At 36.5% G+C, this 14,537-nt stretch overlaps 1 protein-coding gene across 3 annotated transcripts in view; it reads right to left on the bottom strand.

The window, feature by feature from the left end:
* Window positions 1–14,537, bottom strand: part of LOC124232959 (phospholipid-transporting ATPase IA) — a 220,917-nt gene that overhangs the window by 45,167 nt on the left and 161,213 nt on the right. For all 3 annotated transcript variants that reach the window (XM_046649924.1, XM_046649923.1, XM_046649925.1), the window contains 2 exons: window positions 4,766–4,949; window positions 4,563–4,673 (listed from right to left, as the gene is read on the bottom strand). In XM_046649924.1, the coding sequence (XP_046505880.1) occupies window positions 4,563–4,673; window positions 4,766–4,949 (295 nt within the window). The remainder of the gene's footprint in view (window positions 1–4,562; window positions 4,674–4,765; window positions 4,950–14,537) is intronic.

The raw sequence follows: 14,537 nt of genomic DNA, 5'->3' as shown, positions 1-14,537 counted from the left end.
ATTATGGCCTTATTAGTCTATGAAGATGGGGTCTAATCTTTGTTGCTCTGAAGAAAGCCAAAGCTACATGTGTAAAACATTCATCTAATGGACATGACTTGGCTCAAAGGTTACAGTCATAAATGCATTTGCAATAATCAAAACTGTATAAAATGAGAAAACTATGTTAACAAATTTGTGAGTGAGTAAACATTTGTAAATGTGAATGGTCTCCTAGCTTCTCTGTACATAACATTTGGTGCTGATTCAAATGATACTGAGCTTGAAATTTATGAACCTGTCTTAAATCAATGAATATTTACAGAAAGTTTCAAATTCAAAATAATTTGCAGACAAACTAACATATTTGCCTTCAAAGTTCATTTTAAAATGCATAAACTGCTTTATGACAGAAATGCAGAAATTTTTAAGTGGAAAGCTATCGATGTATTTTTACCTTTTTATTTTTCGTACTGAAAGGTACGTGAATGTGTTTTTAAAAATTCTCTTCCTGTATTTTAAAAAGTTATTCTAATTTCTCTTTTAAAAAAGGAGAAATGACTTGATAAGAACAGAACTTTCCAATATAGTACCCTACACCTTCACTCAAATATTTTGGCATTCATGTTTACATATTTTAAAGGAGAGAGAAAAGATGTTTAATAGTGAAGAAGTCTACCAGAATTCAGTGAGTCCGAGATTTGTAGTTAAAAGATCTATTAGAAACCTATTCCTTGCTAAATAAAACAACACCTAAATTACTATAAACACATAAAAGTCTCTCCTTGGACTCAATCAAAACCATAGTTGCAAAAAGAAAACATGAGTCCCCTGGGGAGGCATCTAGATTGCTTAAATTCACAGGAAATCTATAATCCAGCACAATGTGCTGGGAAAGTATCACCTCATCGACTTAATCAAAGCTTCTGGAAATTAGAAACACTACATTGTTTTGGGATCTTACCAGAAAACCAGGATGAGACCAATGATTTTAAAGAAAAGGTCTTATTTTGCTAGGAAGGAGTGAGATGTTTCAGAGAAATAATTTTAAAAAATCTCTTTAGAAAGAGCCAGTAATTTCAATGAACACCTAGAGCGGCTGCTGAGCGGGTCACCATAAGTAAGTGCTTATACGGCCACCTGCCAAATCCGTATTTATTTATTTGGCTGTAATTTATGGCAATGGAGTAGTTAGATAGTGACATTCCTGGCACCACAGCAATGGGAAAAGCAGTGTTTGCAGATAATCTATAAAACCCGTAGTGTTCCAGACTATTCCTTTATTAGTAGAGAAACTTCAGACCTGCCTCTCCTGGTATTATTTTCTAAGTTCCACGTCCCAGCAGAGGCGTGGCATTTAAAGCTTCACAGAACTTTTCCTGATGGAGCATTTCTGCATATTAAACAGCAGCTTACAAATAGTCAATGAGTCCTCTGCTCCCACGCCTGATCAACACAAAAAACTGAAAGGAGAGATTCGAGACTGGCAGTTGTCCTCACTAGAGACATTCAATGATGTGTTTTCTGTCTATTCATTCACAGTATTGACATGAGCCATTAACATCTGCAGAACTTGTTTTAGCTGGCAAAAGTTGGGTATCTGGGAATTGATTTAAAAGGTCAATTTGTTTCCAAGATAGTTGAATTATATTCAAAATATGTTTCCATAAAGTGCTAAAAGAAAAAATGAGGTTCCCAGTAAAGTTTAGGACTTTACGTCCTTTTCAACGTGTAAAAAATCTGATCAGTGTTAAATATCTCATGAAGAGGCTTTAAATTCAAAGCCAAGTGAAATTTAGGGAGAATCGACCACAAATTGCGTAACTCTGCATTTGAAACAGAGCGTGGAGATTTAGCTCCTCATTTGAGCTTAATATATTTTATTTCCCCCATTAGTACATAAGTTTTGCCCGCTTCATTGTTGGCTGCCAAATAATCTAGATTATAAAAAGCAGCAAGTTGAGTATTCATTTCATTTTACAAAATTAAATTTTTGTGAGCAGACTGATTGCTGCCAGTGGCTTTAAACTCCTTGTATCTTCAAAAGTATATGTAAATAAACCGTATAAATTGATAGTCACTTGAATGTCAATGTTCTGAGATGAGAAGAAAATATAATTAGAAAAGCTAGAACTATAGGGGAGATTGGGAATCAAAAATAATTATTTTAGAAAAGAATCACAAATTTACATGTACAACAAAGAATATATATTTTTTGGATCTTATAAGCTATTTTGGAAGAGCATTTTGCTTCAAAACACAGATTATTCCAGATCAAATTCAGCAGTAATGAACAATAAGTAATTCAGATTATCCTGTTTATCTTTCCAAGCATTTTATTATTTCACTTAATGGATTGCAACCTAATTAGAGATTTTTAGTGACCAATAAGTGGAACTTCCTGCACACTTCAAAACTCAGTTTCAATTTTACTAGCCTGACTCATAATAAGAACTCTGCTCAGTCAACATTTTAACAAGGAGATAAGCATTCTGACAGGGACATAAAGAAGAGCTGAACAAAACATACGTTAGTTCCCAACTAACGTGTCAACAGGGTAAATGTGAAATCTACTGATTTTTTTGTTTAAAGTGATACTTCTCTGGTGTAAAGTATGGTATATTATTTCCATACAGCAAATGGTGAGGTTGTGTCTCTTCTGATAGATGTGTAGAAACAGTCAACAGCTTAAAGGGCAAGGTGGCATAAACAAACATCTGTGAGGGAGCCCTGGGCAGATTTATGAGGGTGTGAGCAGGTCCTCTGACAGGAGCAGAAGATGGAGGGTGTTCTTAACAATTTATGGAGAGTTCATTGTCATGCTCTCTGAAGCTGCAAGAAGAGCAAGACACTGATAACACCTAGAGTTTAAGTATTATAAATACAGCTTCTGACGATAAAAGGGCCATATGTTGGGGGAAAAAAATGGTAAATAACTTATCTATCACGACCTGGTTAACCAATCAGTTTAGTTAAATTTATCCACTAGTGCTGTGATGTCCCGTATGGCAGCCACTGGCCACATGTGGCTCCTGAACACTTGAAATGTGATTAGTCCAAATTGGGATGTGCTGTAAGTGTAAATTACACACCAGATTTTGAACACGTAGTACAAAGAATGTAAAATATCCCATTAATAATTTTTTACAGTGATTACATGTTGAAACGATAATATTGAATATACTGAGTTAAATAAAATAGCATTTAAAAATTAATTTGAGCTTTAATTTTTACTTCTTGCTAATGTGGCTCCCAAAAAACTTAAAATTATACATGTGGCTTGCACTGTATTTCTATTGGCAAGTTCCTGGAGGACGTGAACCATGCTTGATTTACTTTGTAGTTGTAAAATACCTGGTGCCTGGCACCCAGTAGGGCTGCAAAAATGTTTGCAGAACAAAACGCATCCTTTTAGAAGTGATATTCCTGACTTAGGCTAAGTTTTCTTTTTAAAAATGTCCTATTTGATACCTGAAAAGGAATGTAGAAATTCCTTGCTATCCAGGCACAGGAACTGAATGTTCTAATTCTTAGACAAAATCCTCACTGTCTGAACTCTTGCTACCTACCAACCTCAGAAACCAAAACAGATCTGGATAGCAAGGGATACTTGTATATAAGTATCAAAGCTTGAAACTTAATAAGAACTATAAGATGAACAATACTAGCAAAACTGCATGAGCATCTTTCCTGATTCACCCCTTAGTAGAACCACTATCCTCAGTTTTAAGTCTATCATTCCCTTACTTTTCTTTTTAAATAGTTTTCCATGTGTGCATCCCTAACCAGTGTATTGCTTTCTCTAGTATGTGTCTGAGCTTTATAAAGAATGCTATATAGTTTGTAGTCTTTTAAAAACAGAAAACATTACTTCATTAGCAATTCTAATTCAACATTTCTTACCAAAGCAATATAACATTTTTAGCTGGAATTTAAACATTAGTTATTTTCCACAGCCAACACACTTTTTTTTTTGAGGAAGATTAGCCCTGAGCTAACATCTGCTGCTAATCCTCCTCTTCTCTTTGCTGAGGAAGATTGACCCTGAGCTAACATCCGTGCCCTTTACTTTATATGTGGGATGCCTGCCACAGCATGGCTTGCCAAGTGACGTGTAGGTCCACGCCCAGGACTGAACTGGTGAACCCCACGCTGCCAAAGGAGAGCGTGTGAACTTAACTGCTATGCCACTGGTCTGGCCCCAAACTTTCTTTTTTTTTAAAGATTTTATTTTTTCCTTTTTCTCCCCAAAGCCCCCCAGTACATAGTTGTATATTCTTAGTTGTGGGTCCCTCTTGTTGTGGCATGTGGGAACGCCGCCTCAGCGTGGCCGGATGAGCAGTGCCATGTCTGCGCCCAGGATTCGTACAAACGAAACACTGGGCCGCCTGCAGCGGAGCGCGCAAACTTAACCACTCGGCCACGGGACCAGCCCTGGCCCCAAACTTTTTAACATGTTTAGAAGTTATAAAGAGTAAATGGGCAAGTGAAGGATTAATTAAAATGAGAAAATGTCTTCATAAAGAAAATTTCTTTAAATATCTATGCAAGCGACAAGGATTTTAAACTTAACCTGCAATTACCTCGATAATATAGAGGACTATATTCTTGTAGAAGCAGTACAAAATGCACTTGGAGACTCTGTTATAGTTCCAGGCACCATGAACCATCAATAAATTCTTCAAATACTTGAACTAAAACAAGAGTGGAAAAAAATTAGTATTTTTCTCTTCATAGTGTCAGCTGACTGAGACAAATGGTGTGTTTTGTAGAAATGATACTTTACCTGCGCTATGGAGTAATCAGAAGAATTAGCGGCCTGAAGGCCTTCATTGCCACTTATACCAACACCAACGTGCGCTGTCTGAATCATGCTGATGTCATTTGCTCCGTCGCCAATTGCAAGCGTTATGACTTTGACTTGTTTCTTAACCATCTCAACGACTTCAGATTTTTGAAGAGGAGTAACCCTTAAGTTAGAACAAATTATCAATTATTCTGTTTTCCGAAAAAAAGGAATTTGGAAATGTCATTGTCTTGAAGGAAAAAGCAGCAGAAGATTCAATTGACTAGATCTCTGAAGAATCATTATGGAAAAGTCTTAGGTGTACAAATGTTTAAGCTCTCTGTTAACCTGGTTGCCACTTTAAGGGAAAAATAAAGTCTCCAAAGCAAACCTCTAGATGACAGAAGCTACAATGCCTTGTTAGCATTAGTTTAACAGGATGTTTGCATTAATTTGTTTCAGAAATAACATTTGAGTTCAGAAATTCCATTATTTTCTAACAAATAACATCAGAATTTCTAATTCTTCACTTTTGAATGAAATAGAAGGTCAGAAAGGCTGTTGAATAGTAGTCCAAATACTAACTAAATCCTATTCTGTATGTGGGAAATAAAAGTTTTGAGCCTCTGCAAGCTGATCTTAGATAATGTACTCTACATTTAAAACAACTTCAGACTCTACTTAAGTTAACAGTAGGGAACCGGCTAACCTCTCGACCTGTTCTCAGCCACCATATGAATGAACCAAAGTAAATACCAAGTGCTTGATGATATAACTCATGTACCTCAATTTTCTTCCACAGCTACTGACTAACGGCCAAGTAGGATCAAGCAACCTTTTATACAAACGTGGATTGGGAACAGAGAATACCAGCATCCAAACTAAAATCATATTTGGTATTAACTTTGGAGTAACTTATCACAACCACTTAAGTAAACTCCATGACAATGACAGAAGGGCTCAAAGACAGAAGGCATCAGCGTCATTAACTTACTATATTGTCCACACTGTACTGGCGAGTAAACAGAAAGAAAGGAAAACTCAACAGTGAACTGGCTCAGTAAACTATTAAGATAGTAATTAAATACTAAGAAACTAATAACACATACAATGTGAGTGGACAAGAAAAATAACTTGGAGCTAAGTTCTTTATTAAGGTTAAGTGAAGTAGGTGTCAAAGATCTGCCAGAACATCTGGCAAATCATTTATTATTTAAAAATGAAGATCATGACTCTGAAAGACTCAATACATCTTTGCACATTCTCCTGATTATTTTCTTAGGAAAAAATTCCTAGCAGTGGATACTCTGTACAAATATGTGCCTTTAGGAGGCCCTCTGCCCTTCCGAAAGGCTTCAGTGAGAGCAGCTCCAGTCTGAATTTCACGTTTGAGAATCATTGCATTAGACTGTGAGCTGCTTGCAGAGTGAAGCAGTCTCCTCAGCTTTGTATTCCTAGTGCTGATCCAGAATAGGTACTCAATAAATAGTTGCTATATGAAAGAGTTATTTTTAAATCTTTCTTTGGATTTCCTTTCAGAGTCTGGCAGCAGTACAAAATGACACAACTGTGAATACAGCAAGGAAACGAATGGATGAGGATCAGGCCATTAATGGTTTTTTTCGCTGTTAGCCCTCATTTTTCTTTGAAGCAATTTTCATTTCATTTTCATGTTTTATTTAATTTTTCTTAACAGGCTAATATAAATTGGTAAGCCCGCTGGCCATAGGCCAATGTTTTAAACACGGACTATAGCTGACATTTAGTAAATGTCAAAAAAGAATGCTCACCAAGAAATGATCTAAAAAGCAAACGGGAAATGGGTCTGAAAAGAGAGAAGCATTTGAAAACATTTAACAAATTCCCTTCACAATTTAAATACATTGTGAAGTCACACCATGGGATCAATGGAGCTAGAAAACAGTGGTATTTTTTAAAGCGAATACGTAATAAAGGAAATCTCTGCATGATGATCTAATATTAGTGACTTAAGGAAGCATCGGAAAAGACCTGGATTAAACTTTGTTTTCTTTCTTCATGGCTATTACAACCAACACTGCTTTCTCTGCCTGACATTGCAATTTTCAATACCCCACAATTAAAATTGGTTAGGGATTTTCACCAACTCCATGGGTGTGGTTAATTCAGGTGATAAAAACAGAATACAAATCCCCTTGTCAAGAACAACGGCTGTTTTAAAAAAAAAAGATGATGTAGTGAGAGGGATCCTCAGAAACACACTGCGATTGCTACTAGCAAGGGCATCTGCTTCCATTATCAAGCTAAAAGTAGACAGCTGGCTTGGAAGAAGATTCAAGAAAAGGTGGGAGAGCTCGTATCTGATGGGTTTGAAATAGCAGTTGTTTGCTAAACAAAGATAATCAGATTTAAGTGGGGATTTATAAAAAATAAAATATACATATTTAAAACATTTAACTCAAAATATAAATGTACAAACTTGTGATGTAGGGCAAGGAACCTTCCTTTGCATAGGGGTCTGCTGTTGGAAAGTCTGCATGTTTTTGCTACAGAAACCTCACTCATGAGGCACAATCCATGGGTGGTTTCATTAAGTGGACTAGAATACAATGATGCCCTTCACCCCAGTTTATTGTTATCTGACTTCAAATTTAACAGCAAATTTTTTAGCAATTCAATAAGTCTTTCTAGAGTATTTATACCAGGTTTTCCTAGCCACAATTTTGCTAGATTGTTATTTCGATGACTTACGAAATATTTAATTAAATGAAGATTACTTTAAGAAGTATATTAGGAATAAACAGATTAGGGAACAAGCACCTAGTGATTCCCAATAAGCATCAAGTTGACTCATGGAAGCAAATGTGCAGGTGTGCACTGAAGAGCATCCTTTCAGCTCTGGGCATGATATGCTGTGGGCATCCATCAGCGTACCTCAGGGAGGGAATGTGTTTTAAGGGGACTCAGATTAGTCAAGCTGAAATCAGTTAAAAACATCTTCTACAGCATCCATTCAAAAAATTGTTCCTTGCTACAAGGGGGTTACAAGATAGCAAAACAAAATTATAAGACACTAAAAATGATTGTACCAGAAAGCTTTTTGATATAATTGCCAGTACTTAATAATTTCAGAGGACATATTAGCATGGGCTGCAAGAGGCTTCCTTGATGAGTCAGAATTTGACTTGCCTTTGGCAAGGAGAGGAGAGCTCAGGTCAGGTAAAAGAAATGGCATATATTAAATTTAACTTCATGTTAAAAATTCTCCAGAATATTCCTTTCTATTGTGTTTCCACCTCAAAAAAGGTTACTCACTTCACTCATTAGAGTTTATTTGCTTTCTTGACTTTTGTACATCTGCTTCTATATTTGCACAATTTCCATAATAGTCTAGAACAACCTTACCACTCAAGTTAATTCTTCCAAATGTCTATTAAAAACCACATATCCATGGCTGAGTATATTTAAACCTAAATTTTACAAATACCAATAGTGACCCAATGTATAATTCAGAAACATAAAAGTGCTCTGTTTTCCACCCTAGGTATTTTTTTTTTTTACCACCCATGGGTCTGCATCAGAACTTAAATTATTCACAGTTCTCTTCTCTTTCACTGTTGCTCTTTCTTCTTCAGAAGAAGTCAAAGCCTCTATGGAAAAAGACTACATACCCAGCATGTGCTGTAAAGCCCAGTTTTCTTCCCCGTGGCTCCACAAACAGAGGGTGGTCCTTTGCGATACACCCTCACAGCGCACTGAGTGCAATACGCTTTTCAGATATTATTTTGGCTGTAGTTTCTGCACATGTTATTCATTATTTTTCTTATTTGCTATGTAGTAACTCTCACTGCCCTGTGAACATTAGATCAGAGTATTGGAAATTTTTACCATTTAGCTAGAAAGTATATAGGGTGGCCATGAGCCTCATTTTTCACTCTTTTAATGGGATTAGCTAAATGAATCACCTTTTAGAATGGAATGTGGATAAAGATTATATGTGCATGTATATACACAGACACATAATAAAGAATATTTTAAGGGACTTTTTATAGGTAGCCAAGAGGAGTACAATAATTTGTCTTACTATACTGTGTTTTAGGTTAATAACCTTAAAAAAACCATATATACACCAAAAATTATGCCAATAATACAATATTATCTCAAAAAGCTGTACTGTAAACTCAAAAGTTACTATAAAGTTGCCTTTAGAAGGTGAATCTAGAAAAAAATTTTAAGAATATGCAAGAATATACTATTTCTTAATTATCCTGAAGTGTTTTGTATAGTGACCCTGCATTTACTAAGCTTGAGGGCTGCTTCTGGTGACTATTTAGAGATCAGGATCGTTAGTGGGGGATCTGCTGTACTTTCCTTTGCAACAAACTTCCTAAGACTTCTCCTTGTGAATATCAGACTATTCCCCAGTGAGTCATATTCTCCTGACTAATAAAGAAATTACAAAAAGAGAGAAAAACCTAAGAGAAAAACTTATGAGATCTTACTTGACTTCCCTTTGAACTAAAATTTGTTAGGCTCTTGTAAAGTTTTGAATTAAAGAGGAATTAAAATATGGCCAAAAAATCTGTTACATGTTTCAAAATTACATAAATATAACACTTCTAGAGACTCACCATCAATTTATTACTGGAATGAAAACAGTCACTTATATAGCAAATTCTGAAAACCATACTTAGCATATGGTATGTAATGAAATATTCAATCACTTCTAGATAAGAGAACTCTGTTATTCAAATGACTGATGAGTGAGCACCTTCCTAGCCTCCAAAAGCAACATCTGTTAACGTACTCTGTAGTCAGAGGCATCAAGGGGATATTATAATATAGGGATTGAGTCTACAGAAAAGAAACATAGATAATCTTTCCACAGGACAAAAAAGGAAAGCAACTTTTAAAAGATTTCCTTTTGAAATGATGAAAATGTCTCTTTTGCGGAATTTATGTTGTTACAGGTAAACTACTACTGTCTTCAGTTTCTATAGTTCAGATATTTTAAATAGTGACTGATCATATTGGTAGCGTATATTTGAATATGCACGCATGTGTGTGTATGTGTGGGCACTGCAAACTATTACTGGCTAATGTATCTTACAAAAGGCATGAAAAAGAAAACTCCTCCTAGTAGAAATCTCTATTATAGTATTCACACCATAGAGCAGTTAGTCCCCATTGCTACTGTTCATTAAAAAAAAAACCTATCTCCATCTCTATCTACCTATCATCTATTTATCTAGAACCTAGCACTATACTCAGCCCATAGCAGATGTAGAAATAGTAGTGGAACCAAATAAATGGGAAATTTTGCAAGGAAGAGAAATTTATCTCATTATCCTAATACAGTTCATTCATTTTTGACTGTTTGCTGTTAGGAGGAAATGTGGTTAATCTTCTCTGCATCTAGAGTGTAGAGGAACTATGTAAAAGATATTGGATTCTGCAGGCTTTCTGATATGGATGGGAAAGACAGACAAAAAATTATTAGGTAGAGAAGGAAGCATACTACTACTTCAACAGAAAGTGGGTATATTCAGAATGGATTAGAGCCAGATGACAGAGGGCCTCTGCATGCCACGATAAGAAAGGCTGAATGTCACAGATAGCTCTAAGCAACAGGGAACACTAAAAGATTTTGAGCAAAAAAAGAGCATGGTAGAAGGAGTGCTTTAAAAACATTTGGATTGCTCAAAAGACATATATACATCGCTTTGAAATACAGATATTTATATTTTATATTTATATCTATCTATATATAAAATAGCTATAGATGTCTATCTATACATCTGAATTTTACCTAGGATAAGGGCAACAAAAATGGAAAGAAAGGACATATGGGAGAGTGGGGGGTTTTGAATGAAAGTGCAATCAGGGGTTTCAAATTTGGGTGACTGGGGAAATAATGAGGGATTAAACATAAACAGAAAAAGCAGGAAGATTTATGGAGGAAAATTATCAGGGAAGTTCTAGACACTCAGAAGTTCAGATAGTGGTGGGATATCCTAGTGGAATCATTAAGCACGCTGACTGAAAAATTAGAACTGAGCTCAGAAAAGAATGCAGAGCTGGGGATGTGCATTCAGGTGTCACTCATTAATCAAGTAGTGATCCTTTGGTATGTGATGAGATTTCTATGGAAGAATATAAGAGAAGAAAGTAGATCTCAGGATTCTCCTTCTGCCCCTAAGAGCTATTAATTTAAGGACTTTTATTGAGCTACTGTCTCAGGAGTTAAATATTAAGATCCTATACGACAGTGGCCTCTCTAGGGATGCTTACTCCAAGGAGACAGAAGTGGTAGAGAGAGACAGAAATTTCTCCTACGTGGGACAAGCCCAAGCCATTTCCGTTTAGGCAGTCTTGTATTTGGAACTGGTGTGCTCCCAACTGGGGAGCACACCTACTCAAGAAGGCCTAGAATTCTTCTCCCTTCTAGTTCTCCCCTTTCGTGACCTCGCTCTCAAGAGTGGTAAGATGTATGGTCTCCCTCTCTTCCCATTCTTAATTATCTGGTTGAAGCCCACATGGGTACTGGCTCTCTTTCCTTTTCTCATGACTCTGGATAGGTAAGGAAGGGCTGGAGCTTGCCTTTCCTTTCTTCCTTCCCTCCCTTTGCTGCTATGTGGATGGGTTTCTCCAAGGAACTTTCTCTCGTCTTAGAAATACCTAGTGGAAGATGGAACAAGTGGTAGCACAGGCTATTGACAGAAAGTGGAATAAAACCCTGAAGATGCCAGGAGTTAAAAAAGGAGTTCAATAAATTTCAGGGTTACAATTAGCAAAAATCTATGAGAAACCTTTGGGAAAAAGAAGTGGTGCATATCTGTTAGAAGGTAAATGGCATAGAGGGAAAGAGTGGTATGCCAGGGGCCACAGATTAACATACACGTGTGGAAATCTTTTCAGCTTTACTGTTCACTCCCCATGGTGCCTTGTGCAAGCTCTGGCTGACCAGTGTAAGGGGCAGTTTGGGCTGGATGGAACTAAGGAGCTCCTCTCATTGCAACTGTAAACTTTGGGTTAGGCTTGGAATTTGTGGAAACTCAAAGTCCCCAAAATAACATGCTTGAAAAACAAAATGCCACCCCAATTCCAGGAGTATCTCCAACACCCTAAAGCTAAGATCCCAGGAAAAGTCCCACCTCATGCCTTGGAACAGGAAAATCAGAGCTTTCTGGTCAATCTCAGGGCATGGAGCTAGGTAGGAACAGGTGCTAATGACATGGGTGTGTTGACAAACCCTCGAATGTTACCTCAATTCCATCAGAATGCAGCAGCCTCTAACAAGGGCAGTGCTTAGCTAAAGGAACTAGGGGAAGAGGGATTTACTAAGCTCAGATTGACCCCTGACTCAACTTTATCTCAAGTTAGGACCTAGCTTTCACCTTTCTCCCAAAGGGACATTACTGTCATTAGGGCAAATGGGGAATAATGGTCTCACAGGGAAAACTTTTAAGACAGGAAATCATGAGCACAAAAGAAAGACAACTTATAGGAAAGTAGAACTAGTAAAAACAGATGTAACAAGAATTCAAAAGAAGTATGATAAAAAAGCTAGGAAAGATATGGGAAGATACTGGAAACATGAAACTACAACAAGCAGTTACAATGAAGAACCAATTGAAAATAAGTCATATGAAAATATAACTTCTAAAATACAGAAGCCAATGGTAAACTGAGTAATAAATATGATAGAGCCTGAAAGTTCAAAAAACTGTCCCAAAAGATATTAGGAAATCAAAGGAAAGATTGTGAGAAAAATGAAAAGAAATAGAGGAATAGAGGCGACTATACATATATAATGGGAAGTCCAAAAAGAGAATAAAATGGGACAAAATGAAAAAGACTGATTAATAATTTTCCAGAATTAAAGAAAGACATATGTCCCAGATTGAAAGGGCTCATACAGTGCCAAAAAGAAATATAAGAAAAACAGACCTACCTTAGATACATTACAGCTAAATTAAGATTAAGAAAAATTTCTAAAAGCTTCCAGAGAGAAAAAGCAGATTACTTACAGAGAAGCAAGATCTGTCTGACACTGGACGCATGCACAAAACTAATATCTGCAGCTCTTGTCTCTTTATGGGGAGGCAGGGGAAGGAAGACATACTAATACATATAGGCAATAAGCACAAATATGGTTATCAAAACTTTAGAATAACCAGACATAGAATAGATATAGACTGCAAAGCTTTCAAACCAGCAGAAGAAAATCTGATTTAGACAGTGGAAGGTAGAGGGAGAAAAAAAGAAACAAAAAGCATAATAAATGGAAAGCACAAAATAAAATAGAAGAAATGAGGCCTAATATAGCAATAACTATAATAAATATAAATGGATTAAATTTACTGATTGAAAGAGATCTCAGGTTGTAGTAAAACAAAAAAGATCTGGCAATATGGTATCTAAAAGAGATACATTTTATAACAACAGCTAACTAAGATACACTTATTTACTCACTACCTTCTAAGCTCGTTTTAACTCAAATACTCAATTCTCAGAAGAACCCTATATAAGATAGTTACTGTTATTGCTATGTTACAAATGAGGACACTGAGGCACAGAAAGATTATATAACTTAAGCAATACAGCAAGTAAGTGCTGAAGTCAGGATTCAACCCTAAGCAGTATGGATTTAGAGACAGCTTTCTTAATCACTATATTATACAGAAATATTGAACTTAAGGGTTTAGGAAAAAAAAAGATCAGGCACATATGAAACAAAGGAAAGTCAGTTTAGAATTTTTATTTTTTGGGCACCTGAGCTAACAACTGTTGCCAACCTTCTTCTTCTTTTTTTATTCTTCTCCCCAAAGTGCCCCCGTACATAGTTGTATATTCTAGTTGTGAGTGCCTCTGGTTGTGGCATGTGGGATGCCGCCTCAGCATGGCCTGATGAGCGGTGCCATGTCTGCACCCAGGATCCAAATTGGCAAAACTCCGGGCCGCTGAAGTGGAGCGCACAAACTTAACCACTTGGCCACGGGGCCAGCCCCCAGTTTAGCAATTTTAATACCAGACGAAATAGAACTTAGGACACAGCAAAGGCGATAATGGTCAGAGAGAAATACTTATGTATGATAGTATTCCCCTCACCAGAAATAGTCGATTAGACCATATAAAAGAAAATTTGATGGCATTTCTAAGAGTAACAATTTTTAACAACAACCACTAACACATCCAGTACATATATTAACCCACTCATTCCTCCCAACTCTATGAGAGCAGTTATTTTTATCTCTATTTCAAAGATGAAGAAACTGAAGCCAGAGAGGTTAAGCAACATATTATTCACCTAGTAAGAGGTGGAGACTGAACTTAGATTCTGGAAAGTCTGGCCCCAGAGCCTGAGTGCTAGAGCATATGGTATCACAAGCAGAGGGAAAAGGGTGGAGACTGTTTAGTAAATGGTCTTGGGAGAATCTGCTCACTATGTGGAAATGAATATCACTGGACCACTTCTCCTTCACAAGATAAACAAGAATAAACTTCATATGGATTAAAGACCTATACGGAAAACAGAAAGCTATAAAGTTAACAGAAGAAAATGTAGGAGAATAGCTTTGTGAGTGGGAAGTTCTTACTATCCAAAAGGCACAAACCATAAAGGGAAAAATTAATGGAATTTGACTATCTCAGGGTCAACGATTTCTGTTCAAGGAAGAATATCACAGGCAGAAGTAAGAAGGGAGCCAGACTAGAAGATATTTGCCAAGTCTATAACAAAGAATCAATATTCAGAAAACACAAAGAATTCTTGTACACAAGCAGAAAAAAA

The sequence above is a fragment of the Equus quagga genome, unplaced genomic scaffold (assembly GCF_021613505.1).
Source record: "Equus quagga isolate Etosha38 unplaced genomic scaffold, UCLA_HA_Equagga_1.0 146_RagTag, whole genome shotgun sequence".
Classification (NCBI taxonomy): domain Eukaryota; kingdom Metazoa; phylum Chordata; class Mammalia; order Perissodactyla; family Equidae; genus Equus; species Equus quagga.
The sequence above is the reverse complement of the archived record's forward strand: the minus strand, read 5'-3'. Positions and strand labels throughout refer to the sequence as shown.